The sequence below is a fragment of the Mustela lutreola genome, chromosome 18 (genome assembly GCF_030435805.1).
Source record: "Mustela lutreola isolate mMusLut2 chromosome 18, mMusLut2.pri, whole genome shotgun sequence".
NCBI classification, from domain to species: Eukaryota; Metazoa; Chordata; class Mammalia; order Carnivora; family Mustelidae; genus Mustela; species Mustela lutreola.
In genome coordinates, this window is record NC_081307.1 from 38,320,090 (window position 1) to 38,340,583 (window position 20,494).

At 43.9% G+C, this 20,494-nt stretch overlaps 1 protein-coding gene across 2 annotated transcripts in view; it reads left to right on the top strand.

Annotated features, from left to right (window-relative positions):
- Window positions 1-20,494, top strand: part of CSMD1 (CUB and Sushi multiple domains 1) — a 1,947,613-nt gene that overhangs the window by 354,567 nt on the left and 1,572,552 nt on the right. For both annotated transcript variants that reach the window (XM_059156007.1, XM_059156008.1), the window contains exon 2: window positions 5,906-6,122. In XM_059156007.1, the coding sequence (XP_059011990.1) occupies window positions 5,906-6,122 (217 nt within the window). The remainder of the gene's footprint in view (window positions 1-5,905; window positions 6,123-20,494) is intronic.

A 20,494-nucleotide genomic window follows, 5' to 3' on the forward strand; every position in this document is an offset into this window, starting at 1 on the left:
CGTTTGTGCACACACTCGTTCGTCAGACGCGTGCGGCCGACCAGGATGCCTCACAGATCAATCATCCCAGCAAATACTTTCTTTTAGGAAATTAAAAGTGCGTGCTAAGTTGGGACACAAATTGGGCAGCAAGAGTGGTGGAGGGGTGCAGACCCCAGTGTGGTGACCCTTCAGAGCGGAGAGGTCACTTCACCTCAAAAACGGCAAGGACATGGTGCCATGTTCTCAGCTGAGTGCTTCCCAGGTAGGAAACTGTCGCACCGCACGAGACACCCAGGCTCGGCCAGGACATGTGTCGCATCCATGGGGACACCCTTGCTGAACACACGTTGGCTCTGCCCTCACCGGCACTCGGTTTTTCCAGGGGTCTTCTTGAGGCAGGGGGGCTCTTTGGGACCCTCTCAGAATCAAGGGCAGCATCAAGGAGCAAGCAAACGAAGCAAGACACGTCCTGGATCCAGTTCTCACCGGCTCGTGTGCATCCAACAGGCTGGCAAGTTGGCCGTCCTCAACACGCGATCGGGCAACACAGCGCTCCGTGATACCAGGAGAGGCAAGAGAAGTGCCCAGGAGTGGTGGTAGTAGTTACCCTCGGGCGTGGGCCGTGAGTGATTTCTGTAGTTTTAAACGCTGCTTCATAGGGGCCTGGGTCGGTTTCAGAGAGGAGCGGAAGCCAGAGTCTCTGAAGGTCTGCTTCATCCCGGTTGTGTTGTGCGGTCGGAGCCACGCACTGTGGTTCCATGGCTGTTCCAGCTCAGGGACGTCTGCCTCCGGCACGGTGCTCATCTCCGGTGGGACAGCTGTGGTTTTGGGACGTGGTGGCACCAACACGAGTGTCTGGTGTCAGAAAGCCCTCCGTCATTGCTGAGAAACTTGGAAAGGCTCCCCAGCTCGATCCGCGTTTCCCTGTCTGTGCCCGCCATGCTGTGGGACTGCTGTCTGGCCAACCGAGGTTCTGTGTGAAAACGTAGTTTGAAAACAGTGCCTCGCTCCAAAAGTCTGAGAGCGAATTAAAACGCCTGCTGGTAATCCTCTGCGTTGGACGCCGTGGTGCTGAGGATCTCTAAATTGAGCAGAAATCTATACTAAATTAACTCTGTGTGGGTCCCTGATATATTTTGCTGATTACTTCAGAATGAGCGGAGTATTTCATAAGGTGTAATTTAACTGCTGGTGGATTTAGATACCAGGTTCTTTTGTTTTCCTGGCTTCATTGAGATATAACCAATATGTCACATTATTAGACACCAATCCCTTCGAATTCAGGCATGTATTGCAATGCTCTGACTGGGCTTGAACTGCAAATTTGAACTTTAGCACCTAACAGCTTGGGTCTGGATTCGGTTCTGTGTGTTTCTGCGAGATGTGCGTCGAAGTTAGGGGTGCCGTCCATGTGCGTGGACACACGAATTCCTTTTCTCCCATTGACACTGACGTTTGATGTTAAGGTAACTTCCAACAGCAGTACCTGAAGAAAGAAGACCATTAGGCATTTTCTTCTGCCATAACTGAGTTTTCAGTCTTGAAAAGAACAACATGATTCACTAAAAGATTAAACTTATCTGCAGATTACTTCAGTGCCCTTAGGAAATAAAACTTAAAAAAAGTACTTACAACTGATGCCCATTGAGCAACATATTAATGTGAGATTATGTTTACAGTATTTGAAGATGTGTCCATCAAGTTTTTTCCAGTTAAAATAATCTGCTTATGTTAAGCTATTTTTAAGGTCTGCATTTAAATTGAGAAGCATAGATTTAAGCTGTATAAAAAGGAAACATTTTTGAAATATTTGAGAGTTTTCTGTAGCGGGCAAGTGCCCATTACAGTGTAAGAACCCAGAGGGGAAAATCGTATAGGGGAGACAGACAAAACTCCTTGCTGGGAACGTTTAAGGAGGAACCCCAACCTTAGGATTTGCCAGTAGTGGGGCCACAGGCCAGACCCTTACTCTATATGTAACTTACGTAAATTCTGGATGCATGCAGATGCCATGTGTCATCTACATACATTCATCTATTTTTTATTTTATTTTATTCAACCAAAAGAACTTTTTGCTATTAGAGCAATCCTTCTTTCAGACATACCTTACCGAGATACCTGAAGCAAATTCTGGTACCAGTGAAGGACGTCATCTATAAGTTATTTGCATTCATTAATTATAATCACTTTACATCCTGGAAGTAACCACTTGGAGAGTAATTTTAGTTTAATTATAGGTGGTGTCAGCCATTGCATATGGTGAGTGTGTTAGGAAGCATGAACCCCAATCAGCTCATGATGATGCTGAGGTCCACAGCTTCACGGTAATCGTTATTAAGGAGACGTCCTTCCAGGCAACATTAGTAGAGATTTTTAATTACTCTCAGGAGCTCTAGTCAATACCACTGTAGTCCTGATGCTTAGACAAATAAACGTGCGCTGTGTGTTGTTGTTCTTAAGAGTCGAGATGATTTAATGGGACAGGAGACAGTGAGTAACTGGCTGGCAAGTTCACAATTCCCTAGTGGGACCAAAAGGTGCTTGATGTGAAGCAGCATGGCGTCGTTGTTCCTACAAAGAAAGACCGGTGAAATCAGGATTTCTTTTTTTTTTTTTTTTTTTTTTTCCTGCACCACAAAATGGTGCTTCCTCTGCCTTTCGGATCAGCACTGGCCCAGGTGAGAAAGCAGTCAGGGCTGCCAAAGGAGTTCCATTTTATGATCCATTCGTCTCCTTCCAGTTTTGGCAAAACCCTACTCTGATTCTGAATCCCCAGCTGCCTCTAATCCTTATTTTTCTATTCTATTACCTTTTTCTTATTGATTTCTGAAGCTTGTTTATTGTATTATGAGCAAGCCATTTGTTGAATACCAACATCCCCGTGTTTCTGTTTCTTTTTCATTCTTTCCTTTTAGGAGTCTTACTTTTTGTGTTCTCTTTGAGAAGTCTTCGCTTACCCCACAGTTAAGAAGGTTTTTTATGTTGTTTTCTTTTGGCACTGGGACTGTCTTACAGTTCACATTTAGGTCTGCAATTCAATAGGATTTGATGTTTGTGTGCGTCGTAAGGGGGGATCGAGGCTTATTTTTCCCATTTGGATGTCCAGTTGCCCCAGGACTATCTACTGAAAATACCATGCTTTTTGCAGTGCAGTGCACCTTTGCTAAAAATCTAGAGTCCCCTCCATGAATTTGTTTTGGGGCTTTCAACTCTGTGCCATTGCCTGTGTTTCCAGGTTTGTCCCAATTAAACACTGTTCGGCTTATTACAGCTTCCTAATCAGATGGGGTCTCCAGTAGGACCAGATCTCCAGTTCTGTTCTTCAGGGCTGTCCCGGATGTTCTCGGTCCAGACACCCACATTAGAATTGACCTGAAAAGCCCCTACATTGTTTAGAATGTGCAGCCGAAGTGGAGAGTTACTTGAACTTTTGAGCAGTTCCCAAAGTTTTTGCCAGGGCCTGTGGAAAATTTATCTGTTGATCAAATGTGACTCATTCTTCAAAATGCGCGGTACTAATTGCGACCCACTACAACCTAAATGTTCTTCCATGGGGAAAATCTTAATACCTGATAATCTGGTTCAGCGTGATGGGTCTATAATAGTAGCTACCTTCCAGCTGACACTTTTTCTCTTGAATTTATTTTTCTTTCCTCCAATTTATAATCAAGTCTTCACTTTTTGATTTACTGTGAAGCAAGAATTGCTAGATAAACCAGAAAAGCTATTTTCCTTAAAGACCTTTCAAAACCCCACAGCTTTAATATCTACTTGTTACAGTGTTATTGTTAGATTTAAATTTAGTGCAAAATGGGCTTCTTATTAGTTCTTTGGTTTTAAACTCATAAATCCCTTTCATTAAATCTTTTTTTATTAAGGTTTAGCAAACTCCCACCAGCATTTGATAATATTCCTGGGAAAGACTTGACTCTCAGAGAGCTACTCCTGTATTTTTTTAACATGTAAAAATGTAGTCGCAAATAATCTCCTGTTTGCGGTTCAACAGTAAAAGCCGAGATAATATTTGTATTCAGATATTTACACTACATACAATAATCTGAGTGTGCCCCGGTCCCTCCCAAACTCTCCTATATTCTTTCTGTCAAAATATTTAAATACATTTAAGCATGTTGATGGGAAAGGTCCAGATGGAGAAGGATGCAAGCCCGCAGGCAGTTTTCAGAGCCCTCTTACTCACCAACACCAGGCGGAGCACAGCTGGAAGGATTTGGTGGGAGTTACTTTGTTTCCTCCCAGGATGGTGAGATTCGACGTTACGGTGATGGAGATGTGTTCGCCAGGGCAGTTCAAAGGGCCGGGCTGTCCTGACATTCTTTCTGGCTGGTTGACCCACACATCGCCGTGGAAGGCTCACGATGAGAAGTGACAGAACAGGGCATGTCCCTAAAGTTTCCTACGCTAGATGTGGGAAGGAGAGAAGAGAGGAGGTGGGAGAAACAGGAGCAGAAAGAGGAGCACAAGCAGGCGGTTGAAGGAGGAGGGTTGTCAGGCCGGAGAGGTCCTGGGGAGGTCCGGAAGGGAAGGGTCCTGGGGTCTATCTGGTAATAGGAACGCAGCGGACGGGCAGGCAAGCGGCTGTCCCTAATCTGCCAGACACTGTCCTTTCGCCACAAGTCCTTGTCCATTGAATCTTGGGGCTACAATTTACAAACCCTGTGATCTTCTTTTTGTGATTTGATGAAGACTTCGTTATATAGGTATGATCAGTTAACAGGCATCACTGGCCATTGGCGGTTGATCTAGCCTCCAGCACCTGTCCCTTTCTGGGAGGTCAGGGTGATGGGACTGAACATTCCAAACCCTCTAATCACTTGGTTGTTTCCCCTTGCAACTGGCCCCCAACCTTCCAGGCTTTCCAAAAGTCCTCTCATTAACATGACACAAGACCTTTTTTTTTTTTTTTTTCTTACATTCCTTAGGAAATTCCAAAGGTTTTAGGAGCTCTGTGCCAAAGGGGACAAAGACCAAAATCTACTTCTTCTTATACATCTTATTATAAATCGTCATATCACAAAGGTCCATCTTGAACAGTAAGAGCAATCCTAATTCAGCCTATCTGAGGGAAGTTCAAATAAGAAAGGGGAACCGAGTGTGGGATACCCTGCATCCTGCTTAGGCAAGCCTGACTCTGAGCCTTTCTTTAATGGCATCCATCGCAAGGATGTCAGTCCCCCTCCTCTGACAACTGCTGAATCCTGGCCAGGAGAAAGGAAGACACCGATGAGGGGATGTCCCTTATTCTAATGGGTTGCTCCTTCATTTCTGCATAATTTAAATTCTCTCATTTTACGCCTTTTCTTTCAAACTGGGTAGATTTCAGCAGTGATGTTCATTCTTTGCTTTGTAGGACTTTGCCAGTGTAGGTAGGAATAGATTGAACACGGAGTGTGGTTTTTGCTGATGGTTTACGTTGCTTCAGGTTGCGGCCATATGATAACTTGTGTGTGCACGCGTGTGTGAGTGTGCGTGTGCATGTGTGTGTGTGTGTTTAGCGTGGTTTGTGGATCTGTCAGTGTCGTTTCTCTGAGCAAGAAACTTAAAGGCAGAGTTTTCTGGCTTCAACATGATGTTGTAGCAGATCATCGACACCAAATTTGCTTCACGAATGTGGCAGTTTGGTATCCATGAAGGCGTACTTGAAAGTTACAGAAAACTTTTTTCTCAAATTTCTAATACGAGTTCTTAAATGTGTGTATTTAACTTTTTTGCCTTCCTCCCCCCCACCCCACCTTTTCGCACTGGAGAACACTTTCGCAATTTATCATCCCCCATTTGTGCACAAAGGTCACAAACTAAGTCTTTTATAAAAACTAGCCAAATGATTGGAAATGAAGAAAAAAATGTCACAGAGTAAAGATAGGCCAAAATAATATGCTGTTTTCTTGTGTGCCTTCTTTTTCAGGTCAGAACTGCGGCGGTTTAGTCCAGGGTCCCAATGGCACCATCGAGAGCCCAGGGTTTCCGCACGGCTATCCAAACTACGCGAACTGCACCTGGATCATTATCACAGGAGAACGCAATCGGATACAACTGTCCTTCCACACCTTCGCCCTTGAAGAAGATTTTGATATTTTATCGGTGTACGACGGCCAGCTCCAACAAGGGAATTTGAAAGTGAGGTAAAGTACTGCCTCTTTATATCACACGTCAGGCAGCCCTGCGGGACTTAGGTTCTGGAAGTCAGTTGGAATGACCTGAGTTTAATTATCAGAAAATGTTAGTTACAATAAAAAGTAGACTTTTGTGCACACTTTTTTAATACTTGAGAACTTGTTATTGAAAGCAGTCATTGCCTTCATTTATAGATGTCAAATGGTTACAGATCTGTAAACGCTGTTGTCAAGGTAATTCCAGGCAAGTTACAATACACCATTGTTTTTAAGCAACTGCGGATGGGAGAGAGAAGTCACAGAGAGGACGGATGGGGACGATCCGGAGAACAGCAGAAGGAGCTTCTGCACTGTCAGAGAGCACACTCAAGACAGAGAGTCGGGGCGTGGGTGGGATAAAAACATGAGAGAATACTGAGCTCCTCAGAGAATTTGTGGTTCTCACAATCAGGATATATTCCATTCCCCATCAGTTTTCTCTTCCGAGCTATGATTTCTACCATAAAGAAAGAACAAAAATTTTCTGGGATGATTTTAAGGTACTTTTTTTTTTTTTTTCCCCATTTATCAGCCAGAAAAGAATTGTGCCTGTGCAAGTATATCCTTTTTTTTTTTTTTTTTTTTTTTGGTTAAAGGAGAGAGGAATGTCCCTTTCAAATAGATGGGAATTTCTTAGGTAAACTGCTAAACATATTTAAATAAGGCAAATGAGGCTTTATCTTCTGGCTTTAAAATTTTATACTAATTAGAGATTGTTGAATATATGAAGTTTTGTAGAAAAATGGACAGTGGGCAGAGAAATTTACTGCTTAGATAAATAAAATGGCCTTGTTGCTATTGTCAACAGAATTACACACAAATCCAATGCTTTATATTTTATTTTGTGGATTGAGAAAAGTCTCCTCTGACCACAGACAATTGTACATCTAGTTAATATATTAATAATTAAGATATATACAAGTTAATATATTAAATATATAATGATATGCTTTATTTATACTTTCTTTATGCATTTTTAGATATACAACACGTTTTGTTTTTTTCTGGGTCATTTACAATATCTGTGTCTGTGTCTAGAAACTCTTTGCCTTTTTGTCACATATTGCACACAACTATCTCTTTTTATGAATGACCTAGGTAAGCTTTTCCCTGTCTAACATGTATGGCCCTCATTTTGGGTGTTGAGGAAAGTTTCTACAAATATAATCCTTGGTAATTTGATATAAGATTTCTTACCCACTTCCTGCTCTTCTAAAGATTAGTTATTTACTAGTTTTTCTTGCAAATAAGTTATGATACTAGAGAATGGTGGTATGTTGTAACAATAGAAAGAATTGTAATAGAAACTGCAGATGTAACATTTAAAAAATAGCATAAACGATGAATTTTGGAACACTGAAAAAAATTAAATTAACTTAAATTTTAAAAAACAAATAAAAAATAGAGAATCAAATTTATTGTAATATCATCATATAACTTTTTTTCAAAGCAATTATTTCTCTTTCCATTAAGAAAATTCTCCATATGTACTCTATAAAGATACTTCTCTGTCAATGTTTCCTATTTTATTTTAAAATCTAAAAATATTTTTATTTTAATATATATTATTTATTTTACATTTTTATAATGTTTTATAACTATTTGAATTTATAATTTTATTTTAATTCCTATAATTCTACCTTATTCTAAAGGAAATCTGCTACAATGTTGATTCCCTATCTTTAAACAATTTATATCCTTACAGTGGCCTTATGACCACTTCATATGTTAACTCCAACGTGTAGAAAACAGCATTCCTGTGATCTTCAATATTTTAACAAGATAGCAGTGGAAATATGAAGGTTGAGTAACTAGATTCATTGCATTTTATTTCAGTGAATAGTATATAAATTGCTCTCAGTACCTCAAAGAGCTTTATAAATGTAGGTGAATAATAGGAATGACATCATGACTTTTTTACTGACATAGATACTTTTACTAAAGAAAGCAAAGCAAACAAGCTGATAAGAAAAAACTCCTTCGGTTCATGTAAGTTACTCAGTTACCTACAATTTTTTGTTTGAGACAGAGGACAAATATGTCACATTTCTGCCTGTTTCCAGTCCTTAAGGTGAGGAAAATGCTTTCATCCATTAAATTCTGTAATCTATCTTATATCTCCATACTTGGACTGCCTTTTGGGGACAGTCTGCGGACAGAGGGGAGATCTTCTGAGGACAGAAATCACCAGGGCAGGTATCATGACACAAATAGGCAAAACAGATCAGGAACAGGATGCCACAGACGGCTCAGTGCTAGGAGTCTTCACTCACATAACGTTTTGGATAAAGAAGGACATGAAATAGAAACATGGACATTGTTAAGATGGTTGCAACATTTCAAGACTGGCTGATTCAAATAGAATCAAATTCTAATTAACGAGGGGAGGAAGCTTCTCGTCTCCATGCTTGCTACCTGTTTCCCATTAGGTCTTGGAACGGGTGTCTAGTTCTGGAACATGGCCAGCTCAACACAGACCGCAGCTCTGGCATTCTAAGGCTGTTTTCTAAGAGGACTGATGTCTGTCCTGACGCACTGAGTTGTCACGGACGTTCTTTCTTAGCTCTAACCCAGTCGGCGCTGCTGCACAGAAACTGTCCTTAGTAGTTCAACATGGATAGCAACAAAACACAGTAATTTTTTTTTTTTTTCAAGAACGTGAGAGTTTCATTATAAAGAAATCTTTTTTGCTTAACCACAATGAAGAAAATTTTTCCAAATTGTATACGATTTAGATTTAACTGCTAACAGAACCTAGGATGTGGAGGGTAGAATTGTTGATATTCATGTTGTAATTTGACCTACCGTGAAGACTAACCATATTATTTACCCTCTGGAAGAAAAAAAAGTCTTTATTTTTAAATATTTTTAAAATATTTGTTTATTTGTCAGAGAGAGAGATTGCGTGAGAGAGCGCCAGCCGGGGGAGCAGCAGGCAGAGGGAGAGGCCGGCTTCCCGCTGAGCAGAGAGCGGGATGCGGGGCTCCATCCCAGGACCCTGGAACCATGACCTGAGCTGAAGGCAGAGGCTTCAGTGACTGAGCCACCCGGGCATTCTGAAAGAAAGAAAGAAAAAAATAATAAATTAAAAAAAAAAAAAAAAATCTTTGAAGCAAAACAGAACAAAGCAAACGACAACAGAAACCCGACATACAATGTATGTTATCGGCTTGAATTATTTATACAACTCAGACAACAGACATGATGCGCTCCGCCCTCAGTAAATCGGTTTTAGCATAGAGATAGGGAAAGGTCGATTAAGGCTTCTCTTAAACCCAAAAGAAGAGTTTTGACTCAAAATTAGAAATAGAAGGGTGCTCCTTGAGGGGCACGTGGCCGGCTCGATGGGAAGAACATGCAGCCGTTGGGGTGGGTGGCGGGCTCCGCTGGTGAAGGGGCCGTCTTCAGCTCAGGTCATGACGTCGGGGTCCCGGGATCAAGTCCCACATCTGGCTCCCTGCTCAGCAGGGAATCTGCTTCTCCCTCTCCCTCTGCTGCTCCCCCTGTTGGGGCTCACACTTGCTCTCTCTCTCTCCAAGAAATGAATAAATAAAATCTTTAAAAAAAAAAATTAAAAGAAGAGCGTGCAACTCTTGGACTGTCGTAGTGAGTTCAAGCCCCACACTGGTATAGTGATTATTTAAAAAAGAAGGAAAACATCGGCTCTTTGAATTACCTCGACTTAAAACAAGTGATTTTTATGACCTATCACATTATCGCTATTTTGTGACTCTTTACCCCTTATAGACTCTGCCCCCGTCTTGCTTCTCAAGTTCCCACACTGCAGCCATGTCGTTGTAAAGTCTTACACTTCATATTCTAGAACATCCCTTCGTTAGCCACAACCTGCTTTGTTCCTCACAAAAGCGGCTCCAGTGAAGCCCCTTCTATCATAGAGGGGGATTTGGGTTGACCAGTACGCCGACACGGGCCGTTCTTGTCCTAGGCTCATGCGTCCCCACCTGGAAACACTCACTGCAGTCCTGCCACATTCTGTAGTGCCGGTAATAGAAGCATTTCTAGAAACAGGGCCCTGATATTGAAGGAACGCAGTAACCTGACCCTGACTACATGTCTGACCTCGAGTCTCTTGTACTCATTTCTAATTCTCTTTGTCTACTTGGGCTGCATCACAGAACACCAGACCCTGCATGGCCTTTAAAAACAACAGACATTTATTCCTCATAGTTCTGGAGGTTGTAACTTCAAGATCAAGGTGCTGGCAAATTTAATGTCGAATGAAGGGCTGCTTCTTGGTTCATAGGTGGTTGTTTTCTCCTGTGTCCTCGTGTGGCAGAAGGGCCACGGTAGCTCTTCAGGGTCTCTGTTGGAAGGGCATTCATCTCATTCCCGGAGCCTTCCCCTTATGCCCTAACCACCTCCCACAGAGCTCACCTTCAAATAGTGTCTGTTACATTGGAGGTTAGGATTTCAACATAAGTATTTGGGAGCAGGGTCGCAAACATTGTCTACAGCACTGTGGGAGCTCATGATTTAGTGGAATGGATCTGTGAGTTATTCCTTGATCTGATTTTGGGAGAGTGTGTTGATCATCTCTACTTCCTCATCCTTCCTTCTGCTCACCTAAATGATATCCTATTTCCAAAACCCACTTCGCATTATACCTATTTCGGAAAATTCTCCCTGTGCATACACATTATGAAATGAAAACACCCCCTGAAGTTTCATTTTTTTCTAAGCTCTTTCAGCACTCCCCACTAACATAGACCTTGAAGGATAGGCTCCTTTGAAATTACACCAGCTCCAAAGTTGTTGTTGGGGTTGTAGATCTGTGTGGAGTATGTCAAGTAGAACATATGCCTTTTGAAGCCAAGACATGGGTCATGAGTGCGTTTCTCTGGTGATGGTGGATATGTTCACTTAGCCTTTCTCCTCTGGATAAGCACGAGTTAATTGTCCAAGAGAGAGATTGTTATCCAGTAAGATACTCCATATCTCTAAATATGAAGTAGTGAACTAGTGTTTTTTGTCTCCAAATCAGAAAATAATTGAAGTTGCTATCAACCTCCAACTGTGATAACATTATAATATCAAACTTGGAGTAGAAATCTCATTATAACCTCAATAAATGAGTGAAAGTGAACCTATGGAGGGAAATTGTGGCATGCATATGTGGGAAATCAGAATATATTATTCCACAATTATTGCAGCATACAAGAAAATAGGTTTGGCAGTGCTTGACTCTCTTGTAACTTAGACAAGATTATCCCTTGTTTTCTGCAATGATGATGATAAGAAGCTAGAGATTAATGTGATAAGGCCATCCCAATGAAGAGATCATTAATAAGTGTTGTTAAAATATCACAGTTTTCTCAAGCTTTTTTTTCTGAACTATAATCATGGGTTTGAATGCATTTAAATTAGCTAAGAAACCTGTGTAATATTAACTATATCTGGTGTTTAGAACATGAGGACTTTGGAGAGCTAAGAAGGGGTTTTAATTGCACCCAGAATAGATTAGTCTTGAGATCTAGCAATGCCTAAATTCTGCCTTTCCATCCCCCGTTGCTGGTATGAGGTCCCGGCGGAAACACTCACAGATCAATAGATAAAAATCAAAGCATCATTTTATTTTTAACTGGGGTGGTGACTCATGCTGCAATTGAGACTCAGATACGTGTCGTGCAAAGTGGGCATAGGAGATTCTACAGCGCCCGGAGTCCCATTCTAACACCAACATGGATCTTGACGCCGTATCCTCTTCAGCCAGCCTCACGGTCAGGAACGACCGCACCAGCACCTGGCGAGGGAGGGAGGGAGAGCTCGGAGAGAGGGGCCTTGTAGTCAGAGCAAAGCGCGAGAGCCCACTGCCCAGAGCTGATGTCTCCAGCCACAGAGCCCAGAAACTCCAGCGGCGCTTGCTGCAGCGGGCTCTCCTGCCTTCGCGAGGACTCCTCAGAGAAGCTGAGCGGGACAGTGGTGGCGTCTGGTCCTCGTATATAAACCTGTCATGTTCCCAGAATTATGTGAATTTGTCAGCTCCGTCCACTACTCTACATACAGAATTAGTGATGAAACAAAGAATAAATGTTTCTGATACATCTTCCAAATTTCCTTTCTCACCATATGCTTGCTTGCTTGCTTTATTATTTATTATTTTTTTCTCAACATATGCTCTAACTTAGCAACTCATAGATAGGCAAGCTCAATGCTTATTGGGTAAGGAGTAGTGGGTTTTTTGTTTTTTGTTTTTTTTTTTAATTGGTGTTCTCCTGTGGATTTGCATGGAAACCAGAAATTCAAGGATAAGATTGAGGCCTGAATATAGATATATTTTATCTGTATATCTCTGTCTCTATATCTACCTATAATACAGATATATAGATATCTCTCTCTCTCTCTCTCTATATATATATATAATATATACACACACATGTATATATATGGGTGTGTGTAATATTTATTATATATTATATATATTATAGCTGATTTTAATATATATGTGTCTGTATATGTGTGTGTAATATATAATACTATATATTATATATATTATAGCTGATTTTAATATATATAATATAGTTGATTTTAATAGGTAGCTTTGTTTGAGACTAACTATATTTTATATATGTATGTATGTTCATAAGACTTATGTTTATTAACAAAAATGATGAAATTGTTATAAGTAGAAGTCCCAGAGATAAAATAATGAAGCATTCAAGGGAGATAGGCAGAATTTTGTTTGTAATACTACAAGCAAGTTTTAACATGTATTTAAATCCTAACCACTACCTCTTCAAGCTGTGGCGATTTTTTTCTGCAGTAGCCAAACACGGATGGTTCATTTCTGTATCTTGGCAAACTTTATTCATTTGGTCAGAGAAGTCTTTTGGCTCATCATAAGTATATGTGTGTGTGGAAAATTTCCTAAAACTTCTAACTCTCAGGACAGAATTTCCCTTATAAACATGTGGACATCGGGAAATAGGAGTTTTAGAAAGAGAACAGATGAGAAGAGGAACGAATGGTTGGAAACCGGATTCCATGTTCAGCAAAGATAGTTTGTTGGATTAGTCATGGGAGCCTGAAAGTAGGCATGGTTTTACAAAATATAAAATCTTATCTCACTACTTAATAACAGGAGAGATACGTTGGGTCACCAATTTAAATATTCATATGGAAAACCAAAAATAGTGGAAAAAAATTCTTCAGTACAAATCATTTAGAAATCATGAAGAAAATGGCAGAAGACTTTGACCTCCTAAAATTTAAAGCTCAAAAGCCAAATGACAAATCGAGAAAAAGAATTCACAAGAGCCATGCAAGACAAAGAGATGATGTCCTTCACTGAGAAAATTCACCAGCGGAAATAGCAGGGAATGAAAGCATTTATCTGAAAATCTGGTAAAGATATGACCAAAGAGTTCAACTATAAGAAATCCATGGCATTCAGTGTAACTAAAGCCAATTAAAATAATAATGCAAAATAATATCTCACCATTCTGAAGAGCAACACTTTTACATGTTTTGGCAAGTCAGAGTTTTTAAGGATTATTCGAGATACAAATCTTGAAATTTCTCTCAGATTGAAAAACTGTAAACAAACTCATTCAGCAAGACTGTGCTATGAATTTATTCTACAAAAGTACCCCCAAACATGACAAAATATATGTAAAGGAATGTTTATGGGTGCATTTTGATAATACTGAAAAAGATCAGGATTGCCTGTCTTTCCACAGAGACTAAATGAATTAGAGTGTATATGTATTGTAGCACACCACTGAAATTAGGAAATGTGATCTTTGATGGTTGATATGAAGTGCTCTCTCTTTTTCAGTTAAAAATAAATACAGAATTAGAATGTCCAATTTCTCTCAACACCTTATTCTTTTTAATAGATGATGCTTATTAACACATAATCAAACACCTTCAGGGGAGTCCCAGACGTTGGGACCTCGGAGCTCTCTTCCTTACGTATAATTACCGTCCACTGTAGTGAGTTCAGTGGGGCGGTGGGAAGCTGGACCCAGGGCACGAACCCAGCCTGAGAGATCCCAGGGGCGTTCTGCCAGCCAGCGGTCATCAACTGAAAATGCTGTCTTCATCCGGAAATATTGTGGCTACTGAGTGTCCCTGGAGGCCCTTCCGGAGGGATGTTGTTTTGTCCTTGTTTTGTTTTCTGTGTTTTTGTAAATATCTGTTTTCTGTCTTCGGAACTCGTGAAAGCAGCTAGGTCTAGGTCTCATCCTATCTCCCTCCCTGTTTATCTCTGTTTCTATCTCTTTCAATCTCTCCCTATCTCCATCTCTCTCCAGCGTGTTCTCTCTCTCTCTCTCATCTATATTTATATCAGTGTTTCTCAACTGTGACTTTCTGCCCCAGGGGACATTTGGCAATGTCTAGAGACATTTTTGGCGGTCACAACTGGATGGAGGCACCGCTAGTACGGAGTCGGTGTAACAGAGAGATGTTGATAAAAATCCTATGAGGCACAAGACAGCCTCTCAAGACAAAGAGGTGTCCATCACAAAACATCAGTAACGTTGTGGATAAAAACCCCTGACTTAGAGCACTGCACCGTCTATAAAAGTCGTCAGTGCAAACCATCTGTGGCTCTTACCGTCAGCATCTGTGCCCATACCTCCGTTTCTCTGCGTGGTCTTACCAGTAAAGGACTCGAGCCAGAAGGACTACAACAGAACTCACCAGGCCTGGGCGATGCTTACTCTCTGCTGTGCGGAGGGAGCTGGCCGGTGCTCTAACTGGACTGAACGGACATGCTTGCGTCGCCTGCAGGACTGTGTCAGCAAGGAAGCGGGATGCCCACAGTATTCAGCATAATCAGGTTTCACTGAGAATCGTGTTTGTATTCTCTCTCAAAAGGAAATAGAATTATCATATTTTTTTGGTCCTTGGTTCCTGGAAAAGGAATAAACGTGTCAAAAGATCAGTTAGATCCTGACTTTTACTCATCTTCATTGTAGTGAATCTGCAAAAGTTGTGTGGTCAGCCCACTGGGAAGCCGTCCATTCTCATAAGCAGGAAGGAGAAATGAATAGTCATGTTTCTCTGTATTTCCAAGATTTTAAACAAGTTCTGTGTGGATGGCCAGATTAGTAGTTGAATGACTTTCAAGATTTACTTTTCCCCTCCTTTCATTGTTTTAAATATTTGGATAACAAAGCCAGTGCTGATTTATCATTTATCATCTATCCTCTATAGCAGTCAAGCCCCCAGGATACACTAAACAAAAGCATTTTAATTCAATAATATTAGTTGTTTACAAAATATTTTAATGGAATGAGTACCCTATATAAAAATCTTTTTTAATTCACAAAATTATTTTTTTAAAAGGATAGAAGGGGCGCCTGGGCGACTGCCTTCCGCTCAGGTCAAGATCCTGGAGTCGCGGGTCAGGGTCCCAGCTCCACGGGGAGTCTGCTTCTCCCTCTGACCTTCTCCTCACTCATGCTCTCTCTCACTGCCTCTCTCAAATAAATAAATAAAATCTTAAAAAAAAAAAAAGTTAAATTAAAAAAATAAAAGGATAGAAAATTACTTAGAATGTGAAGTAATTTTTTCTTTTACTGTAATGAACACAGTCTCCCTTTGCTATTAGTATGATTTCTTTATTATCTGAGCATACTAACAGTAATCAACAAAGTTAATGTTTATCTTAAAGGAGACTTGTTTTGAATTTTGAAGTGTCACTCTTAAAAACTGCAGCAGTTTTGGTAGACATTTTGCACGTTTTTGCATTTAGGCAGCCAGTAGTATGATAAATAAAAATTATGTAAACAATTAAAAGTATTGACAGCCCAAAGGCTCTAAATTTAGGAAGATGCTTTCAAATAAGGCTTTCCCGGAGCAGAAATAGAGGGTCCTCTTTCTTAAACCTCCGTGTGCTTGCTTGTTTTCTGGCTTACATCTTCCCTTGCTCACCTCCTAGCATCCGGAGTGGTAACTGAAGCAGAATTCAGAAATCTGCTCCCGGCTTCCAGGTTTGTGACTATACGTGAATAAAGCCTTCACATCTTTTTTCTGGGGCATCCTTTGCTCTGGAGGCCGAGGCAGGCTGTGGCAGGGATCCTTATATGAGTGGGGGTAAAGCTTGCCAATACCAGCTTCTCCAGAAGTATCTGGGACCCTCCTTGCTCTGCCCCTGAGGTCACTGACCCTAATTGGATTTTCTTGGCTTCTCTCCCTGAGCCTGTTTCCTTAGCCCCTGTCTGACAACCACGTTAAGATCAGATAATTTCCTCTCTGCAGCTTATTCTCAGCCCAAGTTCCCAAGCCCCAAATGGTATTGATCCTGCACTAAACCCTCAAACAGAAGCTTTAAGGTCATCAGTATTGTTTGACTGCCACCATATACTTTCTAACCAACAGCCATTCCTCTTTCCTTTAGAAAGCGCTCACATAAAAGTAAGATCTGCGTTCCTGGCTCCCTGCGTCAAGGAAGCAATCCCGGGTGGACAGGGTGTGTACCCACTTGGAGAGGGAGACGTAGAAGGGACAGGAAAGCCTGCAAGGGAATGCTTCATACAACCCCTAGCCTTTCAGCCCGAGGAGGCAAAGTGACATACATAAAACCTTGTCTTCCTACAAGTTTCTAAACATGGCTTCCCCAATCCGACAGCTTCTCAGTTTCCGCTAAGCGATACTTGGTCCCTGAATGGCATCTTTTCTGACCATGATCATCCCTTCTGAAATGTCCTGAGCTTATCCTGTGTAGGATACAGACACGTGAATGAAAGTATCTTCTTGCTTCGGTTTTAACGGCTTTTACACTCTATGTGCCCATGCAACAGAAAATACTTTTTTCGGTTAGATATTTCTGAAAAAGCAAATGCCTGGAAATGTATAGTGGGGTTTTTTTGGTGTGTTTTTTTAAATCTAATAGAATTAGGCTAATATTACCTTGGAAAAGTGGGCTGGATGTGGGAAGAAAGCAGGGTAACTCTTGGAGGTGGGGTAGTTCAGAGTACTGACTGCTACTGCCCTTTTAAGTTTCTGCTCTGTAACCCCTCCGGCTTCCTCAAAGAGTTACTTTCCAATACAATGTCTGTGGCTCACACTGGGACCCTGAAAGATCATTTCAGCTTTGCCCTGGAACTGTACCCTGTATGTGAGACTCTCCCATCTGGTGTAATGAATGTGTTCATGATTTAGGAGAAAATATGCATGTCTTTATAAGGAGGTGATGATGAATGGATACTCTTCTCCAGGCTGCGTGCTGGTGGCTCCTTCCAATTCTGCCCGTTCTACATAACGGGCATCAGTGTACATTTTCATTCCAAACGCACAGCCAGAGGCAGGTTTTTTGTTTGTTTGTTTAAGAAAAGCTCTCAGCCAACAAGGGCAGAGTTGAAAAGGTTGAGGGACATTGAGGAAACAGCTACAGTAAAGGAAGATTAACATCTTTGGAGGCAGCTGGAAGGCGGTGGTGAAGCAGCAGGTGGGGTAGGTGCTCAGCCTTATTTCCTTCTCGGCCGGTTCCTTTCTCCGGTTTTCTGGTGTGCTGGCCCCACAGTTAGGTCTCCGCTGTGATCCAGGCCTCCCCCCACCGCGAAGAGCACTTTCTCTTTCCGAAACCCCTGTCCGGTGTCCCGTTTTCTCAGGATCGCAGTCGCACGCATAGCAAGCTACTTGAACGAAGAATGAAGCAGTTGTTCCAAATCAACGACTGATTTGTAACAAGGACCATGACCTGCCGTGATCATCCTTCAGTTTAAAAAAGGGTGCCCAGGTGAGCTGCAGGTGCCCCCTGATGGGAGTGGGACGGGGTAAAGTAGGTGACGTTTCGACGTGGACGTCTGATGGCCTCGCGCTCGCCGGACGAGGGTCACAAGCTCACGGGGCTCCTGGGGCCCGACGGAGGGTGTAAGCGGGCGAAGCAGACCCGTGTAAGACGGCGGTAAAAGAACCTGCGGTGGGAGGGGAATCGAGGTGCAGGAAATTGCAGCCCCCACCACATCTGCACCCACGGCTGCTAAGCAGAAACGTGGGCCTTGTCCAAGGTGACCAGAGCTTCCGACTGACCAGCAGCCGTTCCCGGCCGTGGCTCTGCCGTGTGAACCTCCCTCGTATGTCAGGTGCGACACGGGCCTCCTGTTGACCGCCCCGGAGGCCCTCAAGCCCCGGCCGCTTCAGCTTAGACTGGCCGGGCAGCCGCCACGGGCGGTGAAGCCCGCGAACCCTCGGGCCCCTGCTGCCCTGCATCGGGAGCCCCGCGTGCGCCTGCGGCTCCGCCTGGGCCCGTGGGCCTCGCGGGAGCGCGCAGCAGGCCCCGCCGAGAAGCGGGGCGCTCGGGCGCGCGGGGCTGCGGGAAGAGCCGCCCCCGGTCCCGCAGCCGCAGGTCCGCCGGGTCCACCGTGAGAGCGACGGCCCAGGCTGGCCGGCCGCAGAAGCCTCCAGACGCCGGCGGCGGTGGCGTCCCGGGAAGGCTCCGGACCCCGACACGGGAGCAGCCGCCGGCCGCGGACGCCCGTGGTGCCCGGGTAGGTTCGAGCGCGCCGGCTTCGTGCGTGCCCCGGGAGTGCCGAAGCTGGGGAAGCTCCTTCTGGATGCGGCGTCCGGGTGGGGGCCGCGGAGGCGAAGGACCAGCGGCGGCGCGTGTCCCTGTTCGGCCCCGGGGCGTCGGGGCGTTTGGGCCACGTTTTCCCGCGGACCCGGGGTGTGCGGGGAAGGCCGGTTCACGCCGTGCGGTTGCTGCGGGTCCCGGCTGAGACGGTCCCCTCTGCCGCACGGGACAGCAGGCCTCTGCGCGGCGGCCGGTCTCCGCCAGCACCCCGAGGTCCCGACCCGGTGTGCCCCAGCCGTCGCCGAGCGGGGCGCCCTCTCCTTTGGCTGTTGGGGGGCCGGTGAGGCTGGTGCGGTCCGCGCTTTGCCCGGCGGCGGGGGCACGCCGTGTTGGGGCCGCGGGGGCCGCGGGCTGCAGGGCGGCGGTGGGGGTGCTCGAGGTGCCCCCAGACCAGGGCGGTGGTCTTGTCGGGTGGGACCGCACGGGTCATTCGCCAGCCTAACACCCACTATTCTCTGACTTGCCAAGAGCTCCAGACGGCAGCAGGAACGGTGCAGGCGACCGGACGGGTACTGGGGCGGCGGCAGCTCGCAGCCTCTGCCCGGGGCCAGTTGCAGTCGCGGCCGCGCAACGCCGCGTGTTGCTCTTTCCCGCGGGAGCAGTCCGCGTGCGGGACACGCCTGGCCCCAAAGGAACGACAGCTTCCCAGGGCTGAGTTCCTTCGTTTTGAAAACGGGGCGACGTGCCAAAGTCTCAGAGGCGTCCCGTAGACCGGAGGTGACCTTCCCCGTGATCTGCGCTGTGTTCCCGGGACGCGGTGCGTCGTGCCAATAGCGCGATCCTGCGTCGCGCTCTCCGTGACGGAATACAGTTGGTGTGATTATTAGGTGGCTGGTTTGCCAAGTCGTTCTGCAAACCTGCTATTTGGGTTTCCTGAATTAGACTCTGGTATGTGAATAGCCCACATGACATCGGACGCATGGAGACTTCTTTAGGCCGGGGCTGCAGACTGGATTTTGAAAATTACATTGACGAATGAATCCTTTAGCTTTTCACAGGTTTTTTCTTTTTTTGAAGATTGATTGATTGATTTTAGAGAGAGAGCCTGGGGAGGGGCAGCGGGAGGGGAAGAGCGAGAACCCTGAAGACGAACCCCCAACCCCTTTAGCACAGAGCCCAATGTGGGGTTCCATCCGGCCACCCTGAGATCATGGCCTGAGCAGAAACCAAGACTTGGACGCCTAATGGGCTGAGGCATGCAGGCGCCCCGCAGATTTCTTTTGAAATATATTAAACAAAAGTTGTATATATTGAAAACGGAAAACTGGAATTTTCATACACCGCCATAAAATGTCAGCACGGTGTTTCTGTTACCCACGAAAATGTCGCTGTGCCCATTTGTGATCCGTCCTGCTTCCTACCCTTGGTTTCTAGGCAACCACTAATTCATTTTGATTTTCCGGATTCTTTTGCATTTGCTAGAATTTTATGTACATTGAATTATATGCCATGTATGCTTTTTTGAGTTTTTTTTACTTAGTCGTTTTTTAAGATACATACATTTTTTTCTATGTAACAATAGTGCATTATTTTTTTAAAAGATTTTATTCATTTGAGAGAATGAGCAGGAGCAGGGGGGGGGGGGGGGTCAGAGGGAGAAGGAGAAGCAGGCTCCTCTCTGATCAGGGAGCCCCAGAAGGTAGGCACTTGAATGACTGAGCCACTCAGGTACCCCGAACGTGCATTCTTTTCATCACCAAATAGTATTCTATTGTATGGTTAGGCCATGTTTGATTTATACTTTGTTGATGAACATGGGTTTATTTTTGTCATCCCCCCCCCAGTTTTTAGTTATTAAAAA